We start from the raw sequence: 17,873 nt of genomic DNA on the forward strand, positions 1-17,873 counted from the left end.
TACTTTAGTAATTATGAATCTTCAATGCGATATCTAAAGTTCTCAGTATTATTGGATAAATACAAAAAAGGGAATAGTCATAATTGTAATACTGTTTTCTAGATATGGAAAAATAACTTTTAGAAGGTCATCCGGGCCGACACCAATTTGACAAAGTAAAGCCGCGAGCACAAAACTAGACACTTGCCACATTCTGGATTGTTTATTTAAACAAAAAATATTTTGTAGTAATTTTTTTAGCTTGTCGACTATTTACTGGTATAGTTTGGCTACTGAAAGAAGAGACTAAAATCGCCTAGCAAATAAAAAAATCTACTAATGTTTGTTAAAAACGCATATAGTAAGTGTGAAAAGATAATTTATGTGAAAAAAAAATGCAAGTATCAAACTGAGTTATGCCAATATTTGCACTATAATTTTATTTGATATTTTGTAGGACGATTCAGTAGGTATATCTTCATTAGCCAAACTCTTAAAACATTGATGAAGCAAATATAGTACATATTTGCATTTCCAAAGCTGCTATAGACAGCTTTCAAAAATTTGTGTTGTGGACGATTAAGTTACCATCAATAAATAGTCATTTATGTACTACTGTATAACTACATGTATAATATTGTCAATAAAGAATATGTTATGAAAATAATATATGGTTTAATTCATTCTGTTAATCTTATGATTTACCTATACTTCTAGATGTTCATTTTTGTAGTACTTATAGGTACGTAATTCCAGATTTATTATTATGGTTAGAAATCGTTATGAGCCTCACTGCTCCAATATGGGTTGTCGGGATTAGGGTGATACTATTATATTAAAGACTACAATCATAGCGTCATAGGTATCACGGGGAATAAATGCCCTGCTAAAACAAAAAATGTTTGTGTAACATAAGATGGCAATTTTACAGATGGCAGAAAAGATCCACGCATAAAATCACAGAGTTATAGCTACTGGTATGAAAATGAAACTAAAAATATGATCAGTCAATTCCTTTAATATATTATGTCATGTAAAAATAAAATCACAATTTTACAACTTAAACAAAGTGCCTGCTAGATAAAGATAGCAATAAGTGGCTTAGCTCAAATAATGGATTGTGGGCAATGAGATGCGATCCTGCACCATTATGCGCTGTGTTGGTCAGCCCTAAAACAAAATCATATAATTGGGTATTTGACTATTATTTATTAATGTGGGTATCTATTAAAAATATGCTAATTATTAAAGTCCAGTATATCTCCGATGACTTCTTTCGGAAGTACATAGACATCTTTGCGGTGTTGACGTGAATCACTCAAAAACTCCCCATACTAAATATTGCTTTGGTGTGACGTCACACCGACGACAAAATAATTAACTTGTATGGGCGTTCAAACAAAATTACAGATATCTGCGTATCATATGTGCGTTTATGTCTATATTACCTATTCATAATGAAAAGTCACTTTGAATAAGGGACCTAAAATTATACAATTTTGATTTAATTACGATATTTTTTTGTATATTTTTTTAAATTTTTGACCAATTTTCTTTTTTTTTGTATTAATTATTTAATAACTATTAATTTTTCCGAATTACTTATAAAATATATTCAATTAGTCATATTTAAATATAGTCAAATACCCAATTGAGACTTCTTCCAAGACAGAGGGTAGAAGTATAAGTGTAAAACAAAGTTTTTAACACGTTTATTAAGCCAACGTAATTAGAATTGTATAGCCAAAACATGAGCCACTACATAAAGGAAGTGATTCTTCGTTTTTGAGATCATCTAACATGGTTATTTCAACATAAAATTCTGAGATTTGAAAAGGCTGTTCATGTTTGATATGATTTTTACATCTATATTACACAAAACGATAAGTAATATAAATTACAGTATAAATATATAATTAGTAACAATAAAACTGAGATTAAATATTAAGATTAATTATTTTCTTCATTACACAAAATATAAAGAATAAAATAATTTATAAATCCAGGCACCATTGGTAGAATTTTTTTACACATAGATAGGTATTACCTACTGTTTACTGCAGTGATGTCGTAACAAACAGTTCGCCAGGAATGTTTAAGATGGATTTTAATTGTATTGAAGCTAGGTAGGTACATTATTTTTTCAATTTATTTAAAATATAGGATTGTTTTCAGCATTTAATGTTGGTTAAAAAACTACAATGCTTTGTTTTATAATTAAATGACATTCATACTCGAACTTAACTAAATTTATGTTATTGTAATTAAATGTGTATTTGCAAATATATTATTGGTGAAACATTATTACATAACATCTTTGTATGATAAAATGTAAGTATGTTTCTGGCAAATAAATGCCTTTAAAATTTTCAATTTATAATTTAAAACTCCCAGTTAATCTCTAAAATACGTTCCAAAGTAGTCATACAATAATTTGTACGGTAGCTTACGCACTGAATCCGACTGCCGTTAGTCGTTTTTTCTCCGCCATCCGTGAGAAATCCTCGGATTCAAATCCGACATATCCACTATCTTATAACTCATCCTTAAAATCCAAGAATGTTTCCTAAATTGCTTGGATTTGGAGCAGAGAATTCCGTCCAACTTTTTATATCCGTATTCTGACGGATTCATATGGGATCAACGAATTATTCGTACAATTATAAAATTCAAAAAGTAAAATAAAAATACAAAAATCAATAAAAATTTATATTATAGTCTGGCAAGTTCTTTGATGACACTCCCATGAAATGCGAGCGACGGGGGGAAAGACTGCGCGGGTGTGAAATCGCGAGTGCGGGGACGTGAGGTGCATCAGTCGTGGGTTTTTCATTCATTGCTACACGCACCCGAGAGATCAGGAGTGTTACGAACGAAGTTGCCAAGCTATAGTTCTATAGTGTTTCTATAGTTATTTACATTGTGTAATTTATAGATACACAATGTTGATGATACATCACAACTTTTTAAATTAATCATAAGTATTCTCGTAGTGCGAACGAAAGAGTAGAAAATAAATGAGGGTGCTGTAGTCAATTATTGTCATTCTTATGGTAATTTAATGTTTTACATTTATTAAATTTAATAATAGAAAGTAAACCTCATCTAAATAAATGATATTTATTGTAATTCGTCCGGTAATTATTCGAATTTCCACTATGATACCAGATTCTTATAATAATCTGATAAAACTATCAACATTAATTGGTCGCTCTATAATGACAGACCTTTGTTAAAATGAGAGTAAATGTGGTGTTGCCACACAGCGAGTTTATTAGTTCCATTTTTATTATCTTCTACTCTTTTATTCCGCACTGTATGAATTTAGTAAGGACATCACCTTGTTAATCGTTGTTAACAAAACATATACCACCAGCGAAGAGTTCATGCAAGCCGATTCCTGCCGGGTGACCTTTTAAAATCCATGCCTCAATATATTGTTGTACTGTGTCTAGATATATGAGAAACCGGAGTTATATCACGCTGTATGAATTTTCTTTTCTTTGGGACGGCTTATCTTTATCTAAATTCCATCCTTCGCCACTGATATATATCGTATTGAGAGCTACCAAGGATGTAGCATCCTTAAAAACCTTGAGAGCTACGAGCGTAGACAGAGAAGATAATAGACAACTTATTGGCGTGGCGTTGTTAGACAAAAAATATAGTAAGTACAATTTTAACATCCCAAAACACTATAACAAATTTTTAAATTTATTTTAAGCTAACTGGTTACTTAAAATTTGCAACAAGTGGATGCTTTAATTTCGCGCTATATTTCTCTGTCTACGGTTACGATGCTAATTTGTTAAAACCTTAAATAATATTATAATTATTTAAATAAAATATTTAAAGTTAAAAAAGACATATTATATTAATATATGATACACAGTTAAGTTTACAATTTTACGTAGCACACAAACTTGTCTTTTACAAGCGAAAACCAAAAAAAACCCTGTACATTATCAAAGACAAAAATATAAATAAATGAATTAAAGCCCTTTCACACTGGCGTAGGCATTTGTTCATAGTTTTTTTACATTATTATTTACAAAAAATATATATATTTTTAGTGGTAGGCGTTAACTAATACGATTTTTTTTGGTCGCATATGGGCTGTATTCTTCCTAATCTTATCTAACCAACGTCACTAAAAAGCGTGGGCGAGAAACTCTGCCAGAGCGGAGAGAGGGAACTTTCTTTCAAAGTTCTCCTTAGACTTGGATCTTAGCTGAAAAGGACGTTGATAAAGATGGGGTATGTGAACTGAGTGAGGTAATTTTGAAAATATTATCATGCATAATTTTGGCACCGTCGGAAATGGAACCGTGTCAAGTGGTAGTCTTTCAGCCACGATAGCCAGTGAGAAATAGGCCACATTGCATACTTCTAAAATATATAAGTTTTCCAATCTATACTAATATTATAAAGCTGAAGAGTTTGTTTGTTCGGTTGAACGCGTAATATCAGAAACCACTGGTCCGATTTGAAAAATTCTTTCAATGTTAGATAGACCATTTATTGAGGAAGGCTATAGGCTATATATTATCTCCGTATTTCCACGGGAACGGGAACTGACACCACGCGGTTTCATCCGCGTGGCGTCAGCTAGTTACCTATACTTTGCCACCACAAACTGTCCACACGTGCTATAGATAACGATTTTTTGGTACGTGCCAGTGGTATGACGTCATCGTAGTTGCAAAACATTGCACTCGGTTGTATTTAATACAAATGAATAACTAAAATGTCTAGCTGCATATAATAATCATTAGAATTTTTTCATCACAAACGCAAGTAGTTCAAAAAACTAAGCCAGTGTGAAAGGGCCTTAACAACTGCTACGTTCCAGCACACGGAGACAACTATGAGTATCATCTGGTCTTGTCGTCAGCCGCGCTGTGTCGCACGAAACGGAACATACCGTTCGATATCGCCACCACCGGAGAGAACAGCCTGAGCGGGTACTCGCTTGAAACAATAGAATAAGTACACTTAAAGGCTTAAAACTCACTATTACGCCACGGACACGTAACGGGAACGTCTATAGTATTTTTTATTTTATTTTTATTCTTTACAAGTTAGCCCTTGACTACAATCTCACCTGATGGTAAGTGATGATGCAGTCTAAGATGGAAGCGGGCTAACTTGTCAAGGAGGAGGATGAAAATCCACAACCCTTTCGGTTTCTACACGGCATCGTACCGGAACGCTAAATCGCTTGGCGGTACGTCTTTGCCGGTAGGGTGGTAACAAGCCACGGCCGAATATATAGAGTATAGCCTTTCTTGATGAGTACTGTTTACAAATTTTAAGAAATTAGAATGAAGGTAGTATATTCATCAAGAAAGGCAACGACGCGCCTGGGCGCGATTACCGCTTCCCGACAACGTTCCTACGTCACTTCTTATGTCCAAGAGCTGGTGGACATTTTTGGGTGTAGGTATTTGAGGCGAGTTGAATAAATTAAATTAAGACAATTAAGCACCTTGTTAGCTTCAGTTTCGACGCGCTAGTAACTTATCTAATGACTAATATTTTAAAATCTTTGGGGTGGACAGCGAGGCTTTACGTAGCGTGTCGGCGGCTATGCTATAGAGGACTTTGAAAAATATAGCTAATTATATCTTTATTATTATAGGTATGGTTTAAAAACAAAAAAAAAAATAGGAAAAACACCTATTTAAATATTCAGATAAAGAACGGAGGAAAAACAAAATCTGCTTCACTCATCATAATACTTCATTATATGGCAATAGCATTTTTCATATGGCACCACTAATTTACAACAAATTATCAGCAAAATTAGCTGATAGAAATTTAAGTGTTGCTTTATTTAAAATTAAAATCAAAGAACTATTGTTAAATAATAATAATAATAATAATAATTTATTTTATTTCAGAATTACAAATCCATATATTGTTAGTATATTAGTAGGTAACATTTTCATCTTACTTATTAAATTAAATTAGTACAGTTAGTAATATTGGAATTTTTTTTTTTTTGATAATATTTTAAAACAACAATCAAGTACGCCCTATAGCTACTTCCACACAGTGGCCTAGAATTGGGCAGTCGGGCCTAGCAGACAATACCCTTAGGATGCCATTGGTGCTAGCACGTAATCTCTGTAGGAGAGACACCGCTTTTTTACGCCTTATTGCAAAAAAGTCATTTGTATGCGCGTCTGCGAACATTTTAAAAAAACGGTATTACACTATCAAAGACTATTTAACTGACAAACAATAATAATTAACGTATAACGGACATAATAATAAATATAGTTTTAATCATGTATTACATAGTTATTAATTTTAACATCATAGTCATTAAGTAAATTTCAATAATTATAGTGTAATAAAGACAATGTAATTTAGTTATAAGATTATTTTTAAAATTTGCATGCTATTTTGTAGCAAATTGTATGCCAACATTTATTATATCAAGATCTGTATTTAACAATTTGCAAATAAAGAATTATGAATTATTATGAATTATGAAAAATCATAAAGTTTATAGAGCAGTTATCTTACCTCCCCGCGACAGGCGTGGCTTCGTTCCCGCTCAATATGAACACGGGGAAGAAGATTGAAAAGACACAACCACTGAAACAAATACAATAATCTATCTTTAGATATACCTATAGCCAAAGACATTTTATACTATAGACATGTTACAAAGTCACTGCCAAAAGTGATCCGAATTAAATTTAAAAATATGACAAATACTCTTTAACTAGCAGACAGCAGGTTAAAATATAGTTTATTACTAGCTGATAATTGAAATTTCCATTAGTAAAAGAATTTCAAATCGGTCCAGTAGTTTCCAAAAATAAATATCAGTCAAGTGCGAGTCGGATTCGCCCACCGAGGGTTCGGGATTCGCTAATTTATTATCAAAAGGTATGCAGCTATCAACTGATATACACTATCTCAATATCATATTCATAGTGGACACGAATAACTATCGTGATAGGTAAACTACATACTCGTAAGTGGAACAAAGTACATCGCTTATCTACACTCTACACTGTAGTGACCTTTTTGACGTGTGGGTCACAAATAAAAAACTGACGGTTAAAAATAAATAATAAAAAACAGAAAATATTTAATAGTCTGACCCAGAGCCAGGCTTTATTTCGATACACTCACAAGAAGGCTATTTATAGTAAGCGTCCACATATCCGCAGCATACGTGTCAGACGCATCGCATCGCCCATTTATCTGCATCGTACGGATAGCATCAAACGGATTTTATCCAGCGTAAAACAAAAAATCCCTTTGATGCGATGCGTCCGATACGTACGATGTGATATGTGGACGCCTACGTTTACACGGGTGAATGTGCGTTTATATAACGTGTCAAAATTAATTATCTAAATATTATTATTCTTTAGTAACAATAGCTAGTGGAATATTTGGTATTGCGATCAAGGTGAAACGGAATAAAACTTAAATGCTTAGTATTTCAATGCTTGATTATGACTCATTGCGTGAGTATCATAATTATAATAATTTTTTTATTATCCAACTGCCAAGAATGTTATGTTTTTTGACGATCTTACCCAAAGATATATGGCAACTGGCAATATTGTCGAAAGATAGTCTAACTTTCGTTAAAAAATAAAAAAATATTGTCTAAAGATAGTCTAACTTTCCAAGTTAAATATTAAAAAAATAAAAAACCCCAATAGCTCAGTGGTAAAGGGTCCGGACTAATTACTGAAAGGTGGTGGTTCGATCCCCGCCAAATAGACTATTGTTGTACCCACTCCTAACTCAGTTTTTTTCGAGTAATAGGAAGGGAACGAGAATCACATCACACTAATATTATAAAGGCGAATAATGATTTATTAACCCTAATATTATTTTAACTTACCTTATAATATAAGACTGAGGGATTTGAGTAAGCACGGCCAATGGCAGACCAAAGCCGAGGAAGTATGGCCAGTTGGTCTCAATGAAGGTCAGCCGCTTGTGTAGCTCCCATCCCATGTTGAACCACTTGTACTCGAACGAGTACAGAGAGTACAGGAGACACATGTGTACCAAGCAAAGTAACTCCCCTATATATGTTATGGGCAACATACTGACTAACATACTCTGTGGAAGAAATGGATCATTATTTAAATCTTGACTGCTTCATGAAAATTTTCATAGCACAAAAGAACAATGTATAAACTAAGGAATATGCATAGCTGTTATGTTGATTTTGATAATATTAGTAAAACAGTAGCATAAATACATGTTTAAACATCTGTTTAAATAAATGTGTACTGTGTTACATCCATACTGATATTATTAATGTGTATTAAATACTAATATTTAAAAAACCTTTTAAAAATTCGATGAACTAAAGTACTTTTCATGAAAGAAGTCCCCCAGACGCGGCGCTAATAAAGTTGGAAACATAGGTTAAGTCATTGTCATATTTATTTCAAGCTATCATTTTTGTGAGAAATCTTTTCTCTTCATTTGTACCTTTTGAGGACCCCTAACTAATTTTGATACAGGGCCCTTCCAAGGCACGCTACGCCACTGAAGGTGCTGTTACTTTTAGGTCAGGTTTTAGCCGCGGGACTGCTTTCAGGAAAAGGACTCTAGTTCAGATGAATTTTTGTACAGGCTTCTTTTTTTGAACTCAATGGTTCCTGTGGGATTTGTGAAAAGAGAAATTAAAACGAACAGAGTCATGAGCGTCTCTTAATTATAGAAAAAATATTAGTGATAGTGACACTGACATAGCACAACCTAAATTCAGGACAGGGCACATCCCAGCTCAGACCCTGACCCACCACACTACTCTAATGTGGGTTGGCGAGTTTTGGGTGTTAATGTTTGACTTTATAGCAAACACAATTAGATGTTGATGATTGACAGTATCAGCTAAACATTCTCTCCAAGTCACAGTGCAGGCATACACCAACTTCCCAATCTCTACTGACAATTAATTAGGAGAAATAATACTCCAATAATTCATAGCCCAAACTTAAACCCAGAACCTTGTGATCCTAAACCATTTATGCTACACGCTGGACGAGAGGTCATTATCATCATCATATCAGATGATGGACGTCCACTGCAGGAAATAGGCCTTTTGTAAGGACTTGCAAACATCACAATCCTGAGCTGCATCTAGCGAATCCCTGCGACTCGCTAGAAGTCCTCAGTCCACCTGGTGGATGAGAGGGAAGTACTTAAAAATATACCTAATAATTGTTATTATATTATTACCTGAACTAGAAATAATGCTTGCACCAATAAACTAAATAACGAGTCAGCAATAATTTTGCTGACACTTGACATGAATTGTGGTCGACCTCTTCTGTGTCTGTATGCTGAGTCAGCAATATCCTGTCAAATGATTGATTGTCAAAATAAATACATGTTATAATTGATCATAAGATAAGTAAACTGAATCTCTCTACTTATCTCAATATATAAATGCAAAAGATCATTCATCACAAAATCTCGAAAACCACTTGATGTACAAAGATTAAATTTTGTAGGGAGGTAGTTTACTGATAGAAGACGTCTACTAAGAACAGATTTTCCAAGAGGGTTGGATTTAATAGATCTAAGGGCAGACAAAGTTGTGGGCATCCACTAGTCAACTATAACAATAATTGGTCGATTGTTTATATTGTATTGGTTTTAATTCTGAGAAAATTCACTCTTTTTAAATAGATTTTCATTCAAAACCAGTTTGGATTGATAGTCAACATTAGTCATTGATCAACACTAACTGGTTAACAGTATATTGTATTCAGACCTCCAAAAATGTTGTTATTCAAGCAATTTTTTTTAGTAAAACAGTAAAAATAGACCAGTTTGCAACAGATCAGGCCTAGCATGCAACCAACAACAAATCAAGTGAATAGAAATAGACATCTGAAGACTGTCAATCGACTGAAGGCGGTGACGGCGACATAGTCCCAGTCTCATCTCTTTCATCCCAACTCCATGAAAGATATAGCAATATTTGTAATAGATAGATAGATAGCTACTACTACTCTACTACTCTTTGTTAAGTTGTTTGGCCCCATGTTAGGCCTACAGATTACATATTATTATGATAATTAAAGTACATCAGATTGCATGTTATAAAAGAAAAGAATAACTACTTACTTGAAACCACAAACTATTAACCAGTTTGCTGAGAAGGAACAGAGGTAAAACCCATATCATACGAAAAGTCATAGACAAGAAAGGTTGCATCCAACCCCAAACACTATGAGCGACCCCTGGGTTGTGTCCAAATATCAGTATCACTAAGTACTTCACAGCCGGTAGCAGTGCATACTCGAATACAAGTATACTCAGCAGAAATATGAATCCATTGAGTATGCATGATTGTAAAACCCTAGTAAGTACTTTAGATTCCCTGAAACAAGAATTGTAATTGTATATTGGACAGTAATACCAGTATATATTGGAATGGATATAATGGGTGGGGTGCATAGTTTGAAGAGCCTAAGGTGTTGATGTTAATGCTGCTGTTAGGGATGTCCGTAAACGTAACTGAAACAATCCGTTAGCCAATATAAAAAAAACTTTAACCATAACCAAATCTGAAATAAAAGTTTTAGAAAATACCAGATAGGGGCGAAGCATAATTGTAACACATTTCGCCAGCTTGTTTTGATCGACCGGGAGCAGTCGATTCACAAGTTGCGCAAGTTTGTTTTCTTGTGTTGTCGACATAACATACTTTTGATTTGATTTTATTTAACTTGCAATTTTACTTTCACAAATAGTTTGAAAAATTTAAATAAATGTGTTGTGTTAATGTCTATAACTGAAATTATCCAAAACTACCCAATAATCTGAAATATCCATATCCATATAATCATATATTATGTCTGTTTATTTTGAGATGTGAAAGTACTCTTACTTTAGTAACTCATACAAACAATGAAAGAAAGAATAGACAACAATATAAAATTGAAAGTTCTGGTTGGATTCTTCTGATGAGATTCACACTTTTATAAATTTACAAATGAAACTACATTGTCCAATGAATCACAGAAAATAATTATAAATTCATACGAAATTATCACCATACAAATAAATAACATAAAAACAAATAATTAATATGACTTAATGGGAATTGCGTAAAAATTGACGCTTTGCCATCACTACCTACTCGTCAGTGCAAAGTACAGTAGAATAATACAACACTTACTGTTGAACTTTCGGTTGTTTTTGCTTATGTTTATCAAAATCGATTGGCGATGTCCGGCTTAGAGCACGCTCATTAATCTCTTTATCTAAGTATAATAGCACTGTTACACCTCGCAAACTGTCTATAAAACCTTTTATAAGCGATACAGAAAAATTCTGAAACAAAGAAATTAATTAAAACAGCTGTTTATTTATAGTTAAAATCAAGGGTAATATAACACAATAAAGTTAATTACTGTAACGCTTTCCATATTTATTTAACACTTTTTACTGAAACATTATTTCTTTGTGATAATTTTTGTTGAGATTTACATTCAAATCGAAATGAACACTTTTGTTTGACGTAACATTTTAAATTGAAATTATTTTTCCGAGTCTTGGTGTTTTTGATAATACTTCAGATTTGACATGACAAATTGATTGACAAATAGATTTTAAACGTGAAACGTCAAATGTAAAAATGATTGACAGTGACACTTGATTTATTTTAATTTTAAATTATTTTACGGCCCTGAAGGCACTAGATTTGCTCCATGTGAATCAAAGAACATCAACAATCCAAGAGAAGCGAAGGTACCTAGACGAAAACGTTGATCACAGCAGCGCTACTATTTCCGCAAACGGAATATTTTAGGACTAAAACAGCGGCAATTTTCAATGAAGATGTTTGCTTTTATTTTATTTTTTTATAGAGGTACACTTACTTTTGACGGCCTCCGTAGCGCAGTGGTATGCGTAGTGAATTTTCAAAACGGAGGTCCTGGGTTCGAACCCCGGCTGGACCGATTGAGATTTTCTTAATTGGTCCAGGTCTGGCTGGTGGGAGGCTTCGGCCGTGGCTAGTTACCACCCTACCTACAAAGACGAACCGCCAAGCGATTTAGCGTTCCGATACGATGTCGTGTAGAAACCAAAAAGGGGTGTGGATTTGCATCCTCCTCCTAACAAGTTAGCCCGCTTCCATCTTAGACTGCATCATCACTTACCATCAGGTGAGATTGTAGTCAAGGGCTAACTTGTAAAGAATAAAAAAAAAACTTACTTTTTAAATAGTTACAGCATGGGTACTGAGTTTTCATTTCTTCTAAGAAATTTTGAGTAAAAATTCTCAGCCCGGAAATGGGAAGTTATTATTTCCCCGTGCCCCGAAGAGCACATTAAGACGTTGATTCCGGTGATTATCATTAAAATCTGATAATAATTATTGTTATAAAGCCAAACATTGTCACCCTAAGCCCTCGAACATATTTATAGACTGACATGACTGTTATGAAAGAACGAAACACAACGCATCCCCGGGAGCTTCCTTGTCAGGTCGGATTTGCCTCTCTTTAAAGTCCAAAGGAAAATAGATTTAATAGTTTAATTAATAAAGTTCAATTTATATTTGCATATTTTTCGAGTACGCTATCCAGTTTGTTTATAAAATCCTTGGAAGTTATAATATATACATACATATATTTTCTAGACTTATTTTAATATCCATCAATCAGATATATAGATGGCAATTTAATTCCGTAAAAACAGAACAGAACATTCTACAGAAACAGTTTGTATAAACACAATAGATCGTGATCTATTGTGTTTATACAAACAGAGGGGTATGCCGTAGCGAGACAGGTCCTAAGGTACTTGGTCTGAGTTATAGAACTAAACATCACTATTTGAATAGAGTTTGACTAATGAAAGTAGAGACTGAAATCGCCCTCTAAATTGAAAAAAAAAAAACATTTGAACTAATTAACACCACAGCACCAACAGCATTCTTGCAATGATTGCGAGCAGGTTGGACTGTAAATATGTGAATCACTGCTGTTCCATGTCAAATGGATTGGAGCGGCAGTGACACACATATTACTAGTACGATATATTTAATAGAATAAGTTTTGCTATAGTTTATAAGTTACTAACACATTCTATTTTTACTAACACAATTATGAGCCTATTGAAGCTTGAAATAAATAAATTATTATTATATTATTATTATTATAATTAAAAAAAAACATACGTTTTCTTAATTTGTTTAAATTATTTTTGTTGTTTGTGAATACATAACTACTAATACTATAAGTATTGAACTCAGTCTAATATTTGCACTAGAATTTTGAGATTTCAGTCTCTACTTTCAAGGCTAGACTCTAACTTAAATATAACACAAATTATGTATCACATAATAAAATTGTGATATCATTATTTTACAAAGTGACATTAGCATAAGTCTATTGATTCCCTATATTCGTGATCGACCAATATCTATTTTATTCTTTGATATTCTCGTTACTGAACTGAATTCGAAACGAAGATTATTTAACTTAAGATATTATTCTGTGACTAAGATTAAATGTCTTCTTTAGTCTGTGGTCATTCACGATCGCGACTTGAAATTCGCGAAACAATCTATTTGTTTTGTTTTGAATAAACTTAAAACTTAAAATTGTGAATTTTTGTACTGAAATGTGGTAGTGTCTAGTGTTATAATAACAACAATCGATATGGATAACAAATTCCTTATTAATAATTTGGGGTAAGTCAGCAAAACTTTCGATTTTCGAGACCTTTGTGTTGGAAACTTGATTTCGCGACATCGTCATAAATATCGCTGTGACCTCTTTATTATATTTTTACACCAATCATATATTCTAAACAAAAAAAGTTATGGTAATTTTAATTTTTGAACGGTTCGTTAATTATGAAATCCCAAATTTCAAAAATGGAATGTAAATTAACTTAAAGTTTTAACTAAAGCACTAATTATCTTGCGCAATAATAAGTAGGTTTATCTCTCAGGGGTAACTGGTAACTAGATGGCTCGTGATAATGTCCTTTGCGAGTATTAAACTAAGATGACCTCTAGCGTAGTGTTGAGGGCTATATCTTTATGTGGAATGTTCAAGGTTCGATATTGAGCAGGGGACTGTTTCAAATCAGCTTAAGTTTAAGGTTTCGAGCTGAGTTTTTTACCATGTGTCGAAATTGCAGGTGTAACTAGTATTAGATATCTCTGAGCCAAGGAAGTAATTCCGCCATAGCCTGTTGTCTGATTTGAATGGTATGAATGCCAGTGCTGGCATGATTATAAAGCTATGCATCAAGTTGATGGTGCATTGGCATAACTATACCATCTGGGGCCAATGGCAAATTTATTGGATAGTCCCAGAAAAATCATAGCAAATATTTTTACATGCTAAACTAGCAGAGACCTTAAGAGGTTTTAACCCATATAAATTACTAGTGGACACCTGCTTCGAACTTCAACACTTCGAACTCTTTAATCGGGTTTTGTCACAAAATCCGTTCATAGTGGAAGTCTATACCTTTTTTGCCAAATTTCATCTTTGTATGTCAAATGGTTTCGATGTTTTGTGAACTATGTAATTATATAAAAGTGAACTTTCACTTTTATATAATTACATAGCCTAAAGGAAAAATGTAGCTGAGGTTGTTGTGGGCTCTTCTCGGACCAAAGCAAGTTTAAAACTGTAATTTTAGATTTCAACTAATAATATTATCACCATTATTTTATATTATATTTTTATTAGCTGACGTGTCACAAAAGTGCTTATAGTTTACAAACCTACATTATCCCTTATGAACATGTAGTCAATACATGTTCATAAGGGATAATGTAGGATTCTAATAGAGAAATAAATTTTTCAAATCTGTCCAGTTCTTTCAGAGACAATTCAATGCAACAAACCAATAATAAAATTGTACCTTTTTAGGGTTTCATAGGCCACAAGAAACCGTTAAGTCTGTCTGTCTGTCCGTGGTTTGTTATAATATCAGTTTAGATTATTCTGAGCTCATACCGCTGGCCGGAGCAGGTTGTGGATGTTTGAGCTGTGTGGCAGTGTTGGTGTGTTATGGTTATAGGTGATGGTTCTCCACTAAACAGTGAACCCTTACATACATATATTGACATGTAAAAGCACTTTTCCGGGGAAGTTCTGGGTAATTTCCCCTCTTTCTGGCACAGAAATCACAATGCATATAATATGATGCTGACCAAATTGTTGTTTTCTTTTGGCCATGGCCACCAATCTTATGGTGAGATTAACCATGTATGCCCTCTTAAACCTTCACTTTACTGTGTCATTAAATAATTTACTATTCCATTAAATTTTATTATTGCAATCACAATTTTGGTATAAAAAATTCAATATTTAAAGTAACTTTTGGCAGTCAGAACTGCATATACAGAAACCTTTAGCTGCAAACAGAAATTGGGATGCAATTTTTTTATTAGTAATCAGTGAAAACACGAATAAAGGAAGCGCGAATAAGGAGCTTTTACTGAATAGAATTATAAATGTTAACACCACCCATACTTGAGGAACTCCAAACAGTAGACTATTCTTGCCCGACGCTAGTAAAAAAGTTACCTTGATAAAACTGGTATTAAATATTAAATTTAATTTGTTTATAAATGTGGCGTTAATTAAAACTGGTTTGTTTTAAAAAAAATTAAAGCATTCCTAAACTCTAAATAATTTTGATTTACACATTAGAATATTCATGTATTGCAATGCAACATTATCCTTATATACCAGTATTTAAGTGCCCAATAGCTCAACAATAACTTGGTAACTCAAAACCAAGAAGTTGTGTGTTCTTTCCACTCCATTGATAGTGTTGTACCCACTCTGACACCTTCAGTTAGTTGGAAACATTTCAACTAATTGGAGGAAAACAGATTATTGCCCATATTTACAAGATAAGGCAAATGTTCTTAAAAAAACATTATTATTGTTTACCAAAGCAAATTTAGAACATTAGCTAAGAGTATACTTTCTCTATCTAGCTAATAGCTTAATTGAGGCACAGAAAACATTATATTGAGGTACATACAGTACCTCGAGGAGTGCCTCATCACAATCATTACCATTACATACAGACTTATAGAGTAAAACAATATAATTATGCAAATCTGTGAATGTGTCATTATCATTATTAGCAACATGGTAGGTCTAATCCCCATGTCCACCTCTTTTATAGGAGATAGGTGGCCCATATTCTGCATTGCGCCATTAATACCTAGGTACATACTATGTATTACAACAAAAGATCAACTGTTGTGGTTTGAACCCAATTTACAATATTTTTGATTTTGCAGTCCTGTACACCTATTGCATTGAATTGCTTGATAATAAATAAAATAAAAAAAAAATAAAATAAGCCTTTATTACTGCCGGTATTTAAGATTTACATTTTAAAGTATATACATAATTCTTATTAATTAGCAGCTTGTCCTTCGACATAGGCCTCCCCTAACGATCTCCACTTTTCTCTGTCCTTCGCCATTCTCATCCATTCAGGACCGGCGACCTTTTTAAAATCATCCTCCCAACGTTTCACCTGTCTTCCTTTATTCCTCTTACCATCCCTTGGATACCATTCTGAAATTGTTTTTGTCCATTTCTCGCCCTTTTCCCGTATCATGTGTCCTGTCCACTGCCATTTTAGTGTTTTGTATACTTTTTCCACATTCTTAAATTTAGTAGTCTTTTTAATTTTTGTTAACTTTACTCTATCTTTTCTCCTAACTCCAGTTACACTTCTTTCTATTCCGTTTTGACATATATTTATTTTATTTATTAATTTTTCTGTTAATGCCCATGTTTGGCAGCCATACGTTAAACATGGCAAAATGCATGTGTTGTATATTTTCCTTTTCTCCTTAATTGGCATATCTATATTTTTCATTATTTCACTAAGGGACCAGTATCTTTTCCACGTGTTAGATACTCTTCTGTCAATTTCTTTTTTCATTGTATCGTTTATGGATATTAGTTGTCCAAGATAAACGTACTCTTCTACATATTCAATGTTTTCCATGTTTACTTCTATATTATATGTCTTTGGGCCATTAGTCATAATTTTTGTCTTAGTTGTGTTCATTGAGAGCCCTGCTATCGCACTCTGGATTGATAATTGTTGAAGCATTTGCTGTAACTTTATGGGACATTCAGAAAATATAATTAGATCGTCTGCGAAACGTAGATGGTTTAGATTTTCTCCGTTTATGTTGAGTCCATTTTTGTCCCAGTCCAGGTTCCTGAATATCATTTCCAGGGCTGCTGAAAACAACTTGGGTGAGATCGGGTCTCCCTGTCGAACGCCTCTCTGTATAGGAAACGCTTCCCCCGTTGTTTCCAGCCTGACTTGAGCTGTACTTTTCGAGTATATCTTCTTTAATAGTCGAATATATTTTTGTTCAATACCCTGGCTACGCATTGCCTCCCATATATATTCATGTTCCAAGGAATCAAAGGCTTTATTATAATCAACAAATCCTAGGTAATAAATTTTATTGTATTCATTATATTTTTGTAATGTTTGTCTCAGAACATGTATATGATCTATAGTTGAATATTTGGCACGGAAACCTGCCTGCTCTTTTGGCTGGTTTTCGTCAAGTGTAAGTGTAATTCGGGACAAAATTATTTTTGAAAAAACCTTATATACATTCGACATCAAACTAATTGGCCGGTAGTTTCCAATTTCTCCCTTATCGCCTTTCTTATGCAACAATGTAATTATCGACTTAGTCCAGTCTGTAGGAATATTTTCAGTTTCAATAATTTCATTGAATACATTGGTTAATAGAGGAGCAATTACCTGTATGGTAGATTTTAGAAGTTCATTTGTTATTTGATCAGTTCCAGTTGCCTTATCTCTCTTCTGAGTATTAATTGCTTTTATAGTTTCTT

At 33.3% G+C, this 17,873-nt stretch overlaps 2 protein-coding genes across 2 annotated transcripts in view; one reads left to right on the forward strand and one right to left on the reverse strand.

Annotated features, from left to right (window-relative positions):
- Positions 1–979: 979 nt before the first annotated feature.
- LOC112049438 (etoposide-induced protein 2.4 homolog) lies at positions 980–11,573 on the reverse strand. Its single transcript, XM_052883638.1, has 7 exons — positions 11,400–11,573; positions 11,165–11,319; positions 10,108–10,363; positions 9,214–9,333; positions 7,859–8,082; positions 6,514–6,585; positions 980–4,950 (listed from the first exon to the last, which is right to left on the reverse strand). Exons 1-7 carry the CDS (start codon positions 11,412–11,414, stop codon positions 4,854–4,856), a joined length of 939 nt encoding a protein of 312 aa, XP_052739598.1. The 5' UTR covers positions 11,415–11,573; the 3' UTR covers positions 980–4,853.
- A 1,937-nt stretch (positions 11,574–13,510) lies between these two features.
- The window catches only part of LOC112048745 (ATP-binding cassette subfamily G member 4), a 57,636-nt gene continuing 53,273 nt past the window's right edge, over positions 13,511–17,873 (forward strand). Inside the window, exon 1 of the mRNA XM_024086390.2 lies at positions 13,511–13,687. Within this exon, the coding sequence (XP_023942158.1) occupies positions 13,656–13,687 (32 nt within the window). The 5' untranslated portion in view covers positions 13,511–13,655. The remainder of the gene's footprint in view (positions 13,688–17,873) is intronic.

Source organism: Bicyclus anynana, chromosome 9, assembly GCF_947172395.1.
Source record: "Bicyclus anynana chromosome 9, ilBicAnyn1.1, whole genome shotgun sequence".
NCBI lineage: Eukaryota > Metazoa > Arthropoda > Insecta > Lepidoptera > Nymphalidae > Bicyclus > Bicyclus anynana.

Excerpts from the sequence above, each read along its gene's own strand:
- LOC112049438 (XM_052883638.1), bottom strand. Across the intron at positions 8,083-9,213 it reads AAGCATTATTTCTAGTTCAG|AGTATGTTAGTCAGTATGTT; the intron begins GTAATAATATAA and ends TTTCTTCCACAG. Across the intron at positions 6,586-7,858 it reads CCTCAGTCTTATATTATAAG|TGGTTGTGTCTTTTCAATCT; the intron begins GTAAGTTAAAAT and ends TATTTGTTTCAG.